This window comes from Myxine glutinosa, chromosome 2 (assembly GCF_964187855.1).
Source record: "Myxine glutinosa chromosome 2, kmMyxGlut1.1, whole genome shotgun sequence".
Taxonomy (NCBI): Eukaryota; Metazoa; Chordata; class Myxini; order Myxiniformes; family Myxinidae; genus Myxine; species Myxine glutinosa.
Window position 1 is genome coordinate 69,538,870 of NC_136262.1, and position 19,585 is coordinate 69,558,454.

At 42.2% G+C, this 19,585-nt stretch overlaps 1 protein-coding gene across 1 annotated transcript in view; it reads right to left on the minus strand.

Moving 5' to 3' along the window:
* The window catches only part of LOC137421706 (uncharacterized), a 79,735-nt gene that overhangs the window by 35,572 nt on the left and 24,578 nt on the right, over window positions 1–19,585 (minus strand). The window contains exons 9-11 of the mRNA XM_078772861.1: window positions 18,404–18,606; window positions 2,586–2,737; window positions 1,401–1,575 (exon numbers count right to left, since the gene is read on the minus strand). Of these exons, the coding sequence (XP_078628987.1) occupies window positions 1,401–1,575; window positions 2,586–2,737; window positions 18,404–18,606 (530 nt within the window). The remainder of the gene's footprint in view (window positions 1–1,400; window positions 1,576–2,585; window positions 2,738–18,403; window positions 18,607–19,585) is intronic.

Sequence of the window (19,585 nt, forward strand, 5' to 3'; positions counted from 1 at the left end):
GTGACACCGAACGTCTCATGCACAGTCGTCATTCCCATCGAAGCTGCCATTTTCGGCTCGGTCTTTGCTGCTTTTGAAACTGTTTGTGTGTTTGTGTATTTGTGTGTTTGGTACAACAAATCTTTATAATGAAAATATGGAGAACATGAATGAATAAAATGTACAATTTTTTAAAACTGGCTTTTGTCAAGTTTAGTTTGAGTACAAAGTAGAGGAGGATGGTTTTGCGTTTGGAGATGCTTTGTAGTTTCCATTGTATTCTTAAGTCCATTGCTGGGAGAGGAATTCCATTGATTTATTGTATCCTAGGTTGTAGTGGTTGTAGATGGAGTGTAAAAGAGCTCAATAGAGGCAGGGATTGAGGATTAATGCTGGGAAGACAGAAGTTATGAGTTGTCATAAGACTGGACCAGAGAGGATCAATATTGTAGATAGAAAACGTGAAGAGCTGAAACAAGTGGACAAACTCAAATACCTTGGGTCAACACTAAAGGAGTGGGAGGTTGTGAAGCAGAAATCCAGGATAGAGTGAAAACAGCATGGATAAGGTGATAGGAGGTTAGTGGTGCCATTTGTGATAGAAGGATACTGAGAAAATTGAAGGTAAGAATCAACAAGACAGTGAGTGATTAGACCGGTTATTGGATTAGACATGGTGCAGAAAATGGGCTTTAAGAAAGAGAGAAGAAGAGTTGATGGAGAGGACATAGCAGAGAATGCTTTGGTGGATTCTCCGATTATCACTAAGAGTGATTGAGGAATGAGGAAATATGTAAGAGACATGGAGATGCAAGTACTGTACAGTACTACAGAAAAGATTGAACTAGGTTGCGGAGGTTTGGGCACATGAGGAACCAATCAAGGAAATATGGAATGAGCCAATTATAGGGAGAGAGAGACAGAGACAGAGAGAGACAGAGACAGAGACAGACTATAGTGGAGGGATGTGGTGAAAAGAGATTTGAAGAACAAGGGATTGAGAGAAGAAGATACAGAAGATGGAGGAGAATGCAGAAAGTGAATATGAGTGGCCGACCTATAACTGTTGGGATTAAGGCTTAAGAAAGAAGAATAAGGCTGGAGTGGTAACCAAGTGCGAGAGTATCACTGTGCGCCATGCCATGCCACTTCGTGACTGTGTGCCGCCCTGTCTCATTGCGTCAGCCAGATCAAAACAGATATTTCTGTTTGATGTCAATGAACTGGTGCAAAACAGAAATTTCAATATTCAAAATTACACTTTAATTTGAAAAAAATTCCCAAATCCATTCCATTTGATTGAAAGAAGATGAAAGAAGACTTTCATGTGCTTGTAGAAAAGTGATAACGGCAAAGGATTGCCCTCCACCCCTCACCCATCACGCGATTCCCCAGAGGATGGAAATGAGTGAGCGACTGACCTTCAGTGGTAGTGACCTCTACTGGAGACCAGGGCCACCCATAAGCAACACTGCTCCACTCACTCCAACTTCCTTCCATAAAATCTTTTGCAGCAACTTGCACAAGATGCTTCTTGCCAGGTTGAGCATCAACAATGTTGCAGGAAGAAGGTTCATCGTCGGTTTCAATTTGAATCTGGTAAGGGGGAGTGAGGGTAAGTATCACTTGCCATTTACGAGCAAACTTTTACCTCTGCCTTTATGACTACTTTTACTACTCAAACTATGCCCTTCTTGTGCGGTTGGCCCAAGGAATGCTTTTGGACCAAGTCCTTCATGAGCCGGTTGGCCCGGCCTGAAATTCGACTGAAGGTGGCAGGAATTTGGAATCCGGTCAGGGCTCCGGAGATAAATGGTCGACTCTTTACGAAAGACATAGTGGGTCATTTAATTTCCACCAACAACCAGTGCTGGCAGATGGGTCCTCCAGTTTAACGTGCTACCATCGGACGATGCACACGTTGATGTATCACCCTGTGTGCAAAACACCAGTTACAGTTTAGAGCTGGGTCAAGATTCAACACAGGGTGAGTACGCATACTCCTAATCTATCCTGCCATCCGATACCAGTGCCCTATCTTACCCACACAGATAAGCCAATAATTATCTGAAATCTCTACAACTTTTGTTTTGTTGAAAATGAGAAAATAAAGAATGCTTGATAGGGGGAAAAATTGATCATCGGAAAAAGAAAAGCAGATCATCAAATTCATGATTGCATACTGAACGGGAGAGCTGACTTAATAGCCGCTGCGAGTGAGGTTTGGAAGCTCCATTCAATGCCCCCCTGCTATGACATCACTCTGTAGAGGACATCACTCTGTAGATGTTTGCTTTTGATCGATCCAATTTAACAGGGAATTGAAGTCAGCATCAATCGACAAAGCCGAGTTTGAGCTTGTATCCAGAATTGTTCCCCTCCTGTGTCTTCCCCTTACTCTCTCATTCTTCCCCTTTCTCATTCTTCCTCCATGTGTCCCTCTGCCCTGCAGTTAGTGTCCTTCCTGTTCTCTTCTACATTCTAGCTCTTCCACGAGCCTCGACTTTGTATTCAATAAAAATCAAGAGATAATTGCGGCTCCCAACTGAGCTATCCCTGCCACACAAATGACCAAGAACCTGTAGAAAAATGGACAGCCATCTTACCTCCTCCCATTCATTCTGATCTTGTTTGTATCTCAACTTGTACATTAGGTATAGTAGACAGTTTGTAGAACTGTTATTCCAGCGAACGCTCAGGTAGGTATCCTTGTCCATGACTGGAGAAACAATGACGTCTGTGGGACTGTTTGGCTGTACTGCAAAATCACATGAGAAACACACACTGGTGACATTGTGACGTAAAAGGAACATTGCAACAACATGCCAAAGTCAAAGTTAACTTGTACTTTTGGGGTGAATTGCTATTTTATCGATTTTCAAAGAAAGATCTGATTTCCTCCAACAAGAGCTTTTTGGTATACTGCCAGAACGATGTCAAGCCGGCTGGCTGCTCCCTCTGGTAGCGCTCACTTGCGGACGTTAAAATTATTATACAGTCTTTCAAAGTGAATAGGCCATTGTGAGCTGGGATCCTGATCAAATTCCATACTTCTGTCCTGATACACAGGGGGCCCTCCAGAAATGGTGCAGTTACACTTTAGAAATCCTACAACTACCAACCACTCAGTCGCTCCATGATGAGGAAGAGAAAGGGAGAGAGAGAGAAAGGGAGAGAAAGAGAGAGAGAGAAAGGGAGAAAGAGAGAGAGAAAGGGAGAGAGAGAAAGGGAGAGAGAGAGAGAGAGAGAAAGGGAGAAAGAGAGAAAGAGAGAAAAAGGGAGAAAGAAAGAGAAAGAGAAAGAGAAAGAGAGAGAGAGAGAGAGAGAGAGAGAGAGAGAGAGAGAGAGAGAGAGAGAGAGAGAGAGAGAGAGAGAGAGAGAGAGAGAGAGGGGAGATGGGGTTGAGAGGAGAGCGGGGATCAGAGTTGAGTGTGGGGGAGGATTGGAAGTGAGGTGGGGGAATTGGAAATAGGATCATAAGCGGTGGTTAAGGGGATCGAAAGAGTATGGGAAGAAGGAAATATCGAGGGGGAATCAAGAGATGGAGACCTAAATAATTCCTTCAACTTCTCCTGGTAAGGGAACTCATATTATTGTTAACTTGTGATACATTTTGACAGAACATTCTTGAGAGATATGAAATGAAAGAAAAAACAGTTGTACAAATCAAACAGCGCAAACTCGTACGACGTCAGCAGTTCAAGCACTGTAATGATATCAAATGACACCACATAATAACATCTGTAGTCCATTTGATTGTTTAGGTATCACAGATCGTTAAAATAAATTTTGTTTTAGAATCAGGGGTGTTCATTTTGTTCTCGCAGGGGCACTTTACAACCAAGGCCGATTAATCCAAACAACAGGCCCAACCATTCTTAAGGCAAACTTACATCTCTATCAATAGTTAATAATTATAATGGAAACAATTAATTGACCTTTGTAATTGGCTGACTCGCCAATTCAATGATCATTCAGATCATCAGCTGGGTGAACCATCATTGAGGTTTTGACCCTTTAAACTCAGAACCTCTCCGAGCAATGTGTGTCTAAAGTCCATTCAATCAGGAAGTAAAATGACGCTACCCACACCATTGTGCTGCATATGAAAGAAGAAACTTATAACTACCAACCATTATGCAGTGCCAGACAGAAGCAAATTATTTGTAAATAAAAGTTGGAACTAGAACGCCACTCAGTAGAGCTCATACTCCCGCCGTGGGTTTAGTTGGAATAATACGTTTTGTTTAACATCCCCTCTCCCCAAAACAATAAATGAAAAAGAAAGTAGGCCCTAACTGTCAGAGAATTTATTTTGATATATCTCGGAATTAGAGGAGAAAAACATCATTTAAGAATAAGAATAAAAGCTTTAATGAGTAAAACAGGAAAAATCTTTCCTTATCCCAAGAGCAATCATCCCACCAACTTTCATCCAAATCCGTTCAGAACTTTTCCAGATATCTTGTTCACAAACACACGAACATACGAACACACACACACACACGGACGGACACGATCGAATGCGTTACTCCCTGGCGGGAGTAATAAACCTGAAAATCGCAGAGCCAGAACCAGAATCATTTATTTGGTCTGGGAAGCCCATGTGAGGTTTCTTCTTCTTCAGCCCTTCACAACCCTGGGTGAATATGCGATCTTTTTTAAAAAGTTGGAATTTTGCCAAATCTGTTTTATTCGTTTGTTAATATACCTCAGCCATTGACAAATCTGGAACTAAGTCTTTATAAGTTCATCAAATACTGACACCGCGAATGACATTCGCTGAGCTAAATGTTGATATCTCTTCTGAGGTTAAAAAAAAAAAAAAAACGTTTTAAAGCATTATACGTATCAAACGATACATTTTATGAAACGGCGAAACCTAATACACACTTTGGTGGTTTTAAAATGACAGAATATGTCTTTATTAGAAGAAAAAAAAATGAACATTGAAGACGACGCTGCTAAAAAAAATACACTGCTCTAACGCATAACCTCGAGTTTAAACTACATTTACAACAAATATGAAAACTATTTTCATATCACAATGTTAAATATAGAATATATAGAAGATAATGTTTTTTTAAAATGAGCCCTATCTTCCAATGGTAAAACAATCCTTCAAAAAATTCCTGGATCGGGAATAATATACTGAGCTTCACCAAAAGGTAATCAATTCTTCCTCATCCCAAGGGCAATCATCCGACCAACTTTCATCCAAATCCGTTCAGAACTTTTCCAGATATCTTGTTCACAAACACACGAACACACACACACGGACACGAGTGAATGCATTACTCCCTGGCGGGAGTAAAAATAAGCATGGAGAAATAGAAAATGTGTTTTAAAAAATCAACAACAATCCCTGCCCTAAGGAGCAATGTTTAAGCCACCAATACCGACCAAGGTTTGCTGCAGAAGTTGCCTACAAATGCTGCTAATAAACAAACATATGTTGGTCCATTAAATCAGCTGGCAATCAAAAACAGCAACAGTTAGCCAATACATATATATTTGTTGGCCGAGCAAGATTGCTCTTTTAAGGCCGAGAAATACAGTACAACATTATAGTGGACTGCACAACTGTTGTTGCACAAGTTTCTTCCAATTATCAGCAAAGTCATGGAATCCATCATTGCTTCAGATATGAATCTTTCCTCTTCTCCAATGGCTTGATCTCTGATCATCAATTTGGTTTCAGACTTGGACACTCTACTCTGGACATGCAGCTTCTGCTTTCTCAACAATGGATGGAGGTCCTCAATGCCAAACAGGAAATTAGAGCAGTCTCCCTTGACATATCACGTGCCTTCGATATGGTCTGGCACCCCGCTCTGCTCACCAAACTCTCCTCCTTTGGTATCCATGGAAATCTCCACGCATGGCTGGCAGACTTCCTCTCTAGTCGTAGTCAACGTGTGGCCCTGAATGGGTTTCTCTCATCTCCTCTTCCTGTTCAGGCTGGAGTTCCACAAGGCAGTGTTCTGGGCCCTGTGTTTTTTCTGGTCTTCATCAATGATCTCTCTGACTCTCTTGAAAATCCTCTGTATCTCTTTGCTGATGACTCTACTCTCTGTCGCTCCATTCTTCATCCCTCAGATCGGCAGTCTGCAGCCTCCTCACTCTCTGCAGACCTGGACAAAATCACAGACTGGGCAAACAAGTGGAACATGTCTTTCAATCCTGACAAATCTCACACTCTTACGATGTCTCTCCGAAAAGACCGACTGGACAACCCTCCCATCCACTTTCTGAATAATCCTCTCCAAGAAGTTCTGTCACTCAAGCTTTTGGGTCTCACTATCTGCCATGATCTTTCCTGGGAAAACCACATTTCAAATCTGGCCTCCAAAGCCAGTCGCCGACTGGGCATCCTCCGTCGTGCGAAATCCTTCCTTGGATTCCTTCAGAACCACATACAAGGCTTTCATCCGCAGCTCAATGGAATACTGCTCTTCCCTCTGGGCTGGTGCTCCTGCCTCACACCCAGCTCGTCTTCACGCTGTTGAAACCAAAGCATTCAGAATCATTGGAATCTCCCGCGATGAAGCTAACTCCAAGAGCCTCTCACTCACTCACCGCAGGCAGGTTGGTGGTCTTTCTGTCTTCTACCGACTCCTCTCTGGCCTTGCACCCCCAGCTCTCTCTGGGCTCTGTCCCGCAAATATTCCTACAGGTCGCACAAGATCTGCCAGCAACCCTCTGATGGTTAAACTGCCGAAATCTCGGCTCTCTGCTCACCTTCACTCTTTCATTCCTCTTTTCTCCCGCCTCTGGAACAAACTCCCTCACTCTCTTCAATCCCACTCCACCCTCCAGGTCTTTAAAACAGCTGTTCACCACCATCTCTTATCTTCCCCCATCCAAAACCTTGATCTTTTCTACCCCCGCTAATTTCACCCCAATTCCACATTTTTGAAATACCAACTTCTGTCCTGGAAGTCCTTGGTGTCCTTGTGTTTTATACTTCTCCCTCCCCCCCCCCCCCCTTCCCACGCCTCCTCCCCCCAAGCCCTCTCCCTTCCACACATCTCCCTGCTCTCAAATGTTGTGTTTTTGTGCTTCCCCTTCTCTCCCCATCTTGTCTTCCACTCCCTCTTTTTATATATTTTGTTTGTCTGGTTGATTTGTTTGTGAAGTAAATGTTAGCTCTTTCACGAGCCTCGATTCAGTATACAAAAAAAAAGAAAAAAAAAAAGAAGTTCCCTCAACCAACATGATCAGTCATTTTCAAAAATGGAAATTTATCCTTCTAGCCATCTCTTTTTAGGACTAAAAAGATATTCTTATCGAAGTGGAAACTGCCAGCGTATAACAGGTCCCACCATGATCCCATGTAAGAACTAGAACGGCGCTCAATAGAGCGCATGCCTCTGCCAGGCTGAACATGTTACGTTTTGTATCCCACTGATAGGCCAGATCTGGATGCAGACGTGAACCAAAATCTAATCAGTTTGTTCTTGAGGCCGAACGAACTCATCCACCAAGTTTTGTCATAATACGTCCACAACTTTTTGAGATATCGTGCTATATATGGGTTTGGGCCCTATCACTCAACGGTGAAGAATCACTTATAAAAATTCTAGTATCCTCATCAATATCTAACCATTTCGTCATTTTCACATACCCAACCTCTCCACGTACTCAAATTTCGTCCGAATCGTACCCAAGACGAACAGACAGATAGACAAACAGATGAAAAATCATTCATCGAGTGACACTTGGCAAAACAGAACAAAGTAGCATGGCACTCAGTGGAGCATCCTTTTGACCTCAAAAATAATTAGTGGTTGAATTCAGTGACCTGATATGCAAACTGTCTTCAAAGTTTAAGTTAATCGGATGAAAATTGACAATTTTAGAAATTCGGTCTATGTTGACCTTTTGGCCTATGTTGATCTCAAAAATTGTTGGTGGTTGCTTTCAGTTCACTGATATGTAAATCGCAATCATATTTCAAGTGAATCGGATGAAAATTGAGGATTTTAGAAATTTGAAATTGTTGTTGACCTTTTGGCCTATAAAAATAAAAACCACCTTTAGAGGCCATTTTTCCCCGCAAAGCAGGGGTTGGCCTTTTTCCGGAACCGTGGTTGTTGTTGTTTTTCGGTCCCCTTTTTGAAGCAATGTTTTACGGCCGGATGCCCTTGCTGACGCCAACCCTTTTTGCCGCCTTTAACGACAAACAGGGAATTACCAGTGAACTGGTACTCAATTAGCCAACCTCGGAAGGTATGACAGGCTGAGTCAACCCCCCTGGCGTTAATTCAGCGATTGACCGGGATTCGAACCCAGGATCCTAGGTATCCTAAGCCGGCACCCTCACTGCTAAGCCAACACCAGGGATACCTTTTGGCCTATGCTGGTCTCAAAAATAGTTGGTGGTTGAATTCAATTTGCCGATATGTAAATCCTATTCAAATTTCAAGTCAATCGGATGAAAATTGATGATTTTAGAAATTTGAAAAAACGTGGTTGACCTTTGGCCTATGTTGACCTTTTGGCCTATGTTGATCTCAAAAATAGTTGGTGGTTGAATTAAGTTCGCCGATATGTAAAGCCTATTCAAATTTCAAGTCAATCAGATGAAAATTGAGGATTTTTGAAATTTGAAATAAATGGTTGCCCTTTGGCCTATGTTGACCTTTTGACCTCAAAAATACATAGGATTTTGTCGGACCACGAACTCTACCATTTGGTGAAGTTTCGTGAAGATCGGTTTCAAATTGTGACCAGTAGGCAAGTATAAGTGAGCGGTCAGACAAACAAACACACACACAAACAAACACACACACAATCAAACACACACACACACACACACACACACACACACACACACACACAAACCGGAGTGATCAACATACTTGCAAAAAATTTTTATTTTTTTTGCCAAGTACCAAACAGACAGGGGGTGAAAACAACCTCTGCCCACCGAATAAGGAAATGCAAGTCTTCCCTTATTTTCCCATAACAACTTCCCAGCAATTCCATTCTGTGGTTAACCCGTCTCTTGTAGTGGCTCAGAGGGTTCAAATTTTTATATACAGATGTTGAGGTTCACGGAATAGCTGGGCAATATATTCTGGAAAACCGACAAAACGACACGATGAGGTCAACAGGAAAAGTGGAACACAGAAGGATATCGAGATCTATAGGAAGAGGAGGATGTGTGGATGAGTGCCGTCACCTATTTAAGGCATACACACATGTTCAATAAACAAAGCACAAGCAAACACCACAGTAAAGTTACCCCAAATTTACCTTCAAATACTCAGTCGGAATGATTCTTACGTCCGATTGTCTCAACCCTGACTACTTATCATCCCAGACAAACGAAACATCCCTCGATCTCGCATCAATTTCACAATGAGCGATCGCAGACCCGGAGAATGAACCTGTTGCTCTGTTCAATAAGGGCGGATGCAACACGAGGTCTCATCATCAGTTGCTAAAGCGAAGCATAATGATTTTGTTAAATGATTCACGCATTTCAAGTCTATTTCCTGCAAAGCTAGTTTCTGAGTTCCCTTTAAGGTTAGTAAATGAAAGGAGAAGTCTTTTTATATTCAGGTAAAAGCTCATGAAAGAGCAAGACTCTTCAGGTAAAGAGCAATCTCTCTGCTCACCTTCACTCTTTCATTCCTCTTTTCTCCCGCCTCTGGAACAAACTCCCCCACTCCCTTCAATCCCACTCCTCCCTCCAGGTCTTCAAAACAGCTGTTCACCACCATCTCTTATCCTCCCCCATCCAAAACCTTGATCTTTTCTACCCCCGTTAATACACCCCAGATCCACTTTTATGAAATTCCGACTTCTTTCCTGGAAGTCCTAGCAATGTCCATGTGTTTTATACCCCCCCCCCCCCCCACCCCTTCCCGTGCCTCCTCCCCCCAAGCCCTCTCCTTCCCACAGATCTCCCGACGTTCCTGCTCTCAAATGTTGTACTTGTGTGCTTCCTTCTCTCTCCCCATCTTGTCTCCCGCTCCCTTTATCTTATGTTTTATGTGTAAGTTTGTCTTTTTGTGATTAATGTTAGCTCTTACACGAGCCTTGATGTTATATACCAAAAAAAAAAAAAAGACAGCAGAGAACAACAGGTCAACATGGTGAACTGGCAATTGAGCATAAAGGAAGAGGTGGACGAGTGGACAAGGAGCACAGACAAATAAACAAGGTATGGGTCACTAGATGAGCAAGTGTGGGGCAAGGATGGTAAGTGATGGACGACAGAAACGACAAAGGGGAGCAAGACTGGATGAAAGGTGGTAGAGGACCCTGTTGAGAGACCAGTTATCCAGAAGGGCTTTTGGTTCACTACTTCCAGAGGAGCAAGATGAGGAAAGGTAACACAGAGGAGGTACCCTCAATGCACTGCAGACAAATATCTTGATGGTCTGGTATAATTTGACCATATTGTGCACATATTGTAAAGTTTTGTCGATCCACTGTGCGTTTCAACCACTGGTTACAATGTGTGTGCATTTCAATGAAAATCTTTACTTTTAAACAAGAAACATCTTGCCTTCTGAAACCTTGTTAATGAGCTCGGTTTTGTCGTTATCCTCGATCACAGCACTTTTCCAAACAGCGTCTTGCTCACATTAGGGTTGCTTTCCGACAACTTTCTAATTTAAACTTGTGACGTAAAACCACATTTCCCATATACTTGAATGTCTGCCTGTCAACGTCACAATGTTTAAAACACATTTTGCCCGAGATCTCTGGAGGGTGTTGGAGGAAAAATGACGATATTATCGACCCCATGGATTAGCTCAGCACACTTCAGACAAACGCACATCAGACACGGTTGTGAAAGGACTATATTCATTCATTATTTTTTTTACTGTAGCCTGAGATCCATTTTCATCTGATTGTGTTCAACAGGTAATCCACAGGTAACCTGAGTCCCTCTTTGCCTCTTGTTTCCCAGCCCTGGGAGTGGGGGATTCGCCGCAACAGTGTTTGATTCATTCTGTTTCACTCTCACTCAATGAGTGATTAGTAGTCTGGTTGTCTGTCTGTTTATCTGTCTGTCTGCAGGATATCTCAAAAGGTTATGGACGGATTTGGACGAAACTGGGTGGACAGGTTGAGTGTGTGACAAGGACGAATTGATTCAATTTTGGTAAAGATCTGGATCTGGATCTGGCCTATCAGTGGGATACAAAACGTAAACTGTTCACCCTTGCAGAGGTATGCACTCCACTGAGTGCCATTCTAGTCCTTTGCTGTTATTCTCTCCTCGGCATTGCTTGTGGTATTTTCAATCTGTTTTAAATTTTATAGTGAATTTGGCTCTTATATTTCTATCTTTCATAAGGGGGGTGTCCAGGGATGTTATACGTGGTAAAAACGAATATTCCTTGGGGTTCAGCATGGGAGGTGGACCACAATTCTCTCTGGATATAAATGTATGGCATAGTGCCATTCTGTGTGGGAGGTCAAAGTAATTATGCCAATTCTGGGGAATTAATCGTACGTAATTCTCGGGAAATAACATGTCTGGAATTTTGGGAGAATTATCTGTAATGATAGGATCCTAAGCCACCGTTTAGGATTATTTGCGAGTGTTAAAAATTAACACGTGGTCAACAAATAATGGCTTATCCAAGGAAAAGGGGGAAACTCTGGACATATGTATAAAAAAAAAAATAAAAAAAACACCTTTTAGAGGCCATTTTTCCCCGCAAGCGGGGGTTGGCCTTTTCGGGAACCGTGGTTGTTGTTGTTTTTCGGTCCCCTTTTTGAAGCAATGTTTTACGGCCGGATGCCCTTCCTGACGCCAACCCTTTTTGCCGCCTTTAACGACAAGCAGGGAATTACCAGTGAACTGGTACTCAATTTGCTGACTGACCTCGGAAGGATGACAGGCTGAGTCAACCCCCCTGGCGTTAATTCAGCGATCGACCGGGATTCGAACCCAGGATCCTAGGTATCCTAAGCCGGCACCCTAGCCGCTAGCCCAACACCAGGGACTCTGGACATATGTATACCGATCACAATAAAAGTCAGTTCGATTACATGCTGGAGCACTGTAGAAAAACAGCATCATGAATGCTGAAGCATACAATTCATTCAGCACTTCTTGACCATTGAGCTGTAATGGAAAATATCTGTCTGAAATTGATAACCTCAACACCAGGCCAGAATAAAACACATATAGGAACTTGCGTTCCCCTCTTTCAACTATGTATGTTGTCCTTGTTTTGGTCTGTTCTGTGTTCTCGCTCTACAACGAGTCTCAACTTTGTATACAAAAAGACCGAGTAAAGATAGAAATTTTGAGAGGCAAATTTACAATAAAAGTTTAAAACAGATTACAAATACGATATGCAATGAAGATGAGAGAAGAGCAGCAAATTAATATGCACCCTTCTGCTACCAGTCTTGCACAAATAGCATCAAATGTTTTCCTTTAAAAGGTCACATGACCATAGACCTTTGACCTTTGTAATCCGAAGTCTAATCAGTTCATCTTTGTACTAGAGTCCATACTTTTGCCAAGTTTGGTTGGAATTCCTGCAATGACTCACAAGTTATCATGATAACAAAAACCCGATAACAGACGAACCGTACAGACTGCCAGACGGACAAGCCAAAAACATAGTGGCTCCAGCTTTTGGTTGCGGAGCCATAAACGATTCAGGAATTGCTTATGATAAAGCTGATGCAAAACTAACAGTTTCTTACTGACAATTTGACAATTATAAAAGTGGAATACAGAATAATAATGCCTGGAAATTTACAAATCAAGCTACTGGGAGGAAGAACACCATTAACGGAATCCTGAAATAAAGGAATGTTGAGAAAAGAGAACACCAGTGCAGAGATCATTTTGGGGAACTATTGGGCGAAGAACCTGAATTCATTCACTTTAAATTAAAGTAAATAAAATTTATTCGCAGAGTAAGAAGTTGTGTTGAAAAATGAAGACATACACATTGAAAGTATCAGAGAAGGAACTGGATATTAACACAGAACCATTCATCAATGAGGACTTTAGTAAATGAATTGCACAAAACTGGATTAGGAAAGAGTATCGGGCTGGAAAATATAGCAACTGAATGTTGGAAACAACAGGATTTTCAAATTTCAAGGATCCTGGATTCGGAAATATGATAAAGACAGGAGCACCAGGATTGCCAACGCGTTTGTAATAGTAAAGGATTGTATCGGGAAGATTTAGATGAGAGTACTGTGTTCAAATGCACAGTTTGAACAAGTACTATTGCACAATGTGGACACATGGACTCGATTAAAAAGTTTTAAAACTGTTGGATATCTCGTACACAAGTTTGCTGAGAAAAGTACATGTAGGTGTCAGCTCAGGGTCGGCGTCATGGGGGGGCATTCGCGGGCCATGCCCCCCCCCCAAATGAGTTATTGCGCCCCCCCCCTCCCCACCCGCAGGCCAAGCCTTTGGCGCCAAACTTTGCGTTTTATTAATTAATTTATATTTATCTTATTAAAAGTGAAAATCTTTTCGCTAAATGAAATGAAATAAAAACAAAAATAAGAAAAGAAAAAAACACACCCTGTTGGTCATATTTGCATCAGGTCACATTTGAGGAAGTGGTGTGCTCATTGACGAGGAGTTTAATCAGGTGTGGGACATGGCCACGGCTGCCAGCGCATCACTGAGACCCGCGATCTCCAAACGGAGACGCAAAGCGAACACGAATATGGATGAGTATGTCGTTATGGGAACCACAGGACACAGGGATGATGACGATAAAACAGAACTTCAGAGACTGCACTACAACACTACTGATTCAGTGTTTGGAGAGATGGATCACAGATTCAGCGAGCGGAACTCACACTTGGCTATTGCACTTGTTGCACTGAATCCAGAAAGTGATACATTTCTTGATGTAAAGACTGTGAAGCATATTATGGACCTGTCACGATCGCCTATAATTGAGGCAGAGTACGAAGTTGCTAAACAGTTTTTCAGCTCACAAAAACAATCACAGCCAATCGAGGGGGATTGGACTACACAGCACATGCTCTCAGAGTACCACACACGTGTGATCGGAATGCCCAGTGTACTGACTGCTTTCAAACATGCCTCAACATTTGGCGCCTCCACAGCAATGTGCGACAATTCATTCTCCACTCTGAGAAACGTATTTTCGGACCACAGACACGCAATGCTCCACAAAAGAAAGGCCCAGTTGGTTCAGCTAGCGTTTGAGAGGGACTTAACCCGAAACTGCACAACTGAGTGGAAGGACACCATTCTTAGGAGGTTCAGCACCAACACTCGCCGCTTGTAACTCTTCTAAAGGTAAGCCATGCGTTTAATTCACTGTATGATGCCAGCCTTGACTTTCATGATTATTACGCAAAATGTTGAATGGTTTTTGGGTCTGTCTGCATTTATTCGGTAAGAGTGGAGAAAAATAGTCTATTTCAAATGATGGTCCAATGACGCGCACAGTGCAGTGAGTGAGTGAAAGAGTGAAAGAGTGAAAGAGTGAAAGAGTGAAATAGTGAAAGAGTGAAATAGTGAAAGAGTGAGAGAGTGAAAGAGTGAGAGACAGAGACGTGGCTTGCACATAGGCTATATATTGTGCAGTGTGTGTGTGTGTGTGTGTGTGTGTGTGTGTGTGTGTGTGTGTGTGTGTGTGTGTGTGTGTGTGTAAGAGAGAGACTTTGCAGCATGTTTTTAAATAATTGTAACTGGGTTGGTGTGTTGATTGTTGACGGCAAACTTATTATCAAGCATTTACATCATAGAGTGAATTCTCGAACGCCAGTTTGTGCCCCCCCCCCCCTCCCGCGGTTACCCCAATGCCCCCTGATTAGATTTGTTCTGACGCCGACTCTGTGTCAGCTGGAGTGATCATATCACAAATGTGGTCCTATATGTGGAGGCATGGAGAAAATCACTGATGTGATGAGATGGAGAGGCCATTTTGTTTCCATGAAGAAAACAATAACCGGTGTTGGTGTTGATTAAATGGGAACCATCATATGGCCAAAACATGAGGCAGGACAAGACAAATACTGTATATAGATCCATTTATAAGGGACACATATCAACGAAAAACTGCAAAGATGTATGATGAGTCGAGAGGCTTGGAATAGTGTGATGCAGTGGCCTGCAAAAGTATTCACCCCCCTCTAAAGTTTTCACATTTTGATGTCACCTGAGCTTTTTCCATGATGCTTTCAAACTTAACATATAGTCTTCACAAATTACTCCAAAGTGATAAAGCTAAAAATTGCAGATAAATTGTGAATAAGTTAGATTAACAGAGCAAATCAGATGATTCTCAGTTGCATACGTATTCAAACTTCCCTTTGCCTAATTAACCCGAAATAACTTCAGGAGCAAATTATTTTTTTGAAAAGTTACTAAAAAAGTATATGTTTTACCTGTATGTAATCAGTGGTTTAACTTTAAAATTAAGCTTCCCTAGTTATCTAAAGAGTTTTAAGATGAAACTCGATTGGTCAACCAACAAGGCGAGCATGAAGACCAAGCGCGGGAAAGCGCGGGAAAGGCCCGAGGCCTTTTCTGATCCGACGGCCGACACTGGGTTAATCCAAACCCACAAACACAAACACGGGACAAGAGAAATCCACAATACAACAATGAAATGCAAAAATAAAGGATTTTATGAAAATAAATGCAAGAAACAAAATTGAAAGGCGAGGTAAAAACTAGAATTCCTAATTAAGACGTCTCCACTCAGACTGGTATACAAACAAGGGGAAAGATTAAATAAAAATAGATGATGTTCCTGCCGGCAGGCACTTAACTCTGGTCTCAACGAGGGATGTTGGCGTTCATCGCCTCCAAACCACCGCACTGGAAGCGCACCAACAAATGGCACTGAAAACGCCCAGGCATGAACAAGCAGCCAACCAGCCCTTCCTCACTTCCACCGCCAAATGAGACACGGCTCTCTCCTCCCCCGAAAAGCACCACAGTCAACAACACCCCCTGCTCCGACATTGCAAAACTTCCAAAGCTCCGACACGTCTCCTCACCAGCGCACCCGAGACAACAGCGCCCACTCGAGCCGAGAGCCAGAAAGAGAGAAAATGCAACCGCTTCCAAAGAACGCCAGTAGAAAAGAGAGAGAATACGACTGCCTCCAACGAACGCCAGCATCAGAAAGAGAATGCGACTGCCTCCAACAAATGCCCGCACAAAAGAAAGAGAATGCGACCGCCTCCAACGAACGCCAGGACCAGAAGAAAGAGAATGCAACCGCATCCAACAAATACCAGCACAAAAGAGAACAAGATGGTGAGATGGCTTCTTTTTGCTCCCCTAGCTCTCGAATCTTCCACCGCTGATGTCACACTCTGTCCCATTACATCAGTCCATCGCCACAACCAATCGTCGTCTTTGGGGCAGGGTCTCATGGCCTTGCTTGACGCCCATTGACGTCGGTCGAGGCGTGGCCTTCCCATCACGAGTCATCGGGGGGAAGTCTAATCTCTGTTTGGGAATGTTCGGATGACGTCAGGGTTTACTTGCCGATTGGCAAATGTGCTGGGTTGTGTTGGGCTTTTATGGCTGTTGTAATGGCCACCCTTTTTGATGAAATAAAAACGAAGGGAAAAATCACAGGGGAAAGTACACACTGGGGGTTATCCTTAAACCCTACCTAATTAGCATAGCTCTACCCCTCATATGGAGACATATATACAATATTATTCCATACAGATTCCCTACTTATGTACATAGAGATGGCTCTTCTTCTTCGCATCACACGGTTCATACTAAAACCTAAATATTCTGAACTTTCCTGAGGTATTCCATACCTACCCCAACAAACGTAACAATACCATCCAGACTCTACCTAGATCAGGTCGCCCATCCAAACTCAGCAGCCAGGCAAGCAGGAAACTGGTATGGGATGTCACTAAATCCAACAAAGACTTTGAAAGATCTGCAAGGATATATGTCTGAGATGGGGGTCAGTGTTCATCAATCAACAGTATCCCATTCCCCTCACAAAGTTGGCCTCTATGGATAGGTGGCAAGAAAACAGCCATGACTGAAAAAGACACCTCTGAAAGCTCATATGGAGTTTGCAATAAAGCATCATAATGATACTGTAGCATGTGGAGAAAGGTTTTGTGGTCACATGTGACAAAAATTGAACTGTTTGGTCTAAATTCAAAGCATTACATATGGTGCAAGCCTAACAGTGCACAACACCCAATCAACACCATTGCTACTGTCAAGCATGGTGGTGGCAGCATCATGTTATGGGGCTGTTTTTCATCAGCAGGGACTGGCAAGCTTGTCAGGATGGAAGGGACAATAGACAATGCAAAGTACAGGGGAATCGTTGATGAAAACCTGCTTGAGTCAGCCATGAATCTGAAACTGGGTAAGAGATTCACATTTCAGCAGAACAATGATCCGAAACACAAAGCTAAAGCTACCCTGGAGTGGCTGAATAAGAGGAAAATAAATGTTCTTGAGTGGCCCAGTCAAAGTCCTGACTTGAACCCAATTGAATATTTCTGGGCAGACTTGAAGATTACAGTCCATTGACGAACCCCACCAAACTTGACAGAACTAGAGCAATTTTCATGTGAACAATGTACAAAGATTTCACCATCGCACTGTGCAAAGCTGGTAGACACCCAAAAAGACTCATAGCAGTCATTGCACCAAAAGGTGCTTCCACCAGGTACTGACCTAAGGGGCTGAATACTTTTACAACCAGTGAATTTTGATTTGTACATGTTTTCTGCAGGTATTCCTGACATTTAACCTCCTTCAACTATAACAGTGTTTAGTTTGATCTCTCCAGTTATTAATAAAAAAGTTAATATGGGAAAATAGTTTGTACATAATTCATCTAAATGTGGCAATATTGGTGGGGGAGGAAGGGGGGTTGTGGGGGGGGGGGAGGGAGGGAGGGTGGGGTTGGGGGAGGTGGATACTTTTGCAGGCCACTGTAGCTGCTTCAATAGATGTCACCTAACGATGATTTCCTTGTACGAGAGGGTGGTTCAAATTTGATGTGGACTTTTGCTTACAACTCCCACCTTGTCATGAATTATAGATTCACCACCAATACTAATATTCACTTCTGCAATGATATGATGAACAAAAACACTTCGGTCAGTGAACACGAGATCCTAAACGCGTTTCTTCAAGTTTGGCCAATTTCGCAGCATTTCGATCACTCTGAACACTTTCAGGTCCATCTCAAAATGATTTACAACAAATATGGATTTCCTTGACAGGAAATCTTCACCAACCTGAGCTGCCTGTTATCTGTCAAGTACAAAAGGCTTAGCTTTCATTAAACAGAAATTTCACAATTAGTGCCTGCACTGCCATATGCAGACGATCTACAATTAACACAGACATTTAAACTGCACATCAAGCTTGTATCATTTAAGCATTATTTATTAGTGGCACATCACACCGTTTGTGACTTACCATCCTTCATACTCGTTATGATGCTGGTAGTCGCATTCCCATCGTCATCCTGCACAGTGACGCTGACAAGGTACTCGTAACCATAACGAAAAGTATAACTGAGCTTAATGTGAATGAAGCCTTGCTCTGCCAGCACGTTATTCCTTTGGGTCGTTACGTTGCAACCATCACAGGGTTTCCATTTCAGGAACACATTGTTGTTTCTGTTGAACAACATCATGCAAATAATTTTGAAATAGACTTGAGTATTATCTGGTTTGTTCATTTCTACACGATTGAAAAATGTTCCATAACCATTCTATTCCGAGTTCTTACAGAATACACACACTTTGTATAATCACCCGCTTCATCACAATTTCATCACTATACATCCATTTCACAGCCATATATGGAACACTTTATTATCACTTATGTAGTTTTGTAAAATGAGGTATTTTGCAGTAAGTGACAGTGTTAGGAATCAACACAGGTATTAGTGAGCAAGTCTGGCACCTTGTATCGAAGGAGTGATGTGATGAAAAAGGATGATTGGTCCATTAAATGTCCATTTTGTAAATTATTGCCAAATTTTATATCAATGGAATAATAAAATAATAAAATGCAACATAGCAAAATTGTAATAATGTATTTTTCAGGCTCTTTTGAAGTAAAAGAGTCCGTTAAATTTCTTTCAAACGTGGATAATGACAACATTTGTAGACAAACGTGCATAATGCGTGGATTTCGTGGATAATGCTTTCAAACGTGGATTTCAAACGTGGATAATGACATTTGTAGACAAACGTGGAGAAGGCTTGGATTTCGTGGATAATGCTTTCAAACGTGGATTTCAAACGTGGATAATGACATTTGTAGACAAACGTGGATAATGCGTGGATTTCGTGGATAATGCTTTCAAACGTGGATTTCAAACGTGGATAATGACAACATTTGTAGACAAACGTGGATAATGTGTGGATTTCGTGGATAATGCTTTCAAACGTGGATAATGCGTGGATTTCGTGGATAATGCTTTCAAACGTGGATTTCAAACGTGGATAATGCGTGGATTTCGTGGATAATGCTTTCAAACGTGGATTTCAAATGTGGATAATGCATGGATTTCGTGGATAATGCTTTCAAACGTGGATTTCAAACGTGGATAATGCGTGGATTTCGTGGATAATGCTTTCAAACGTGGAT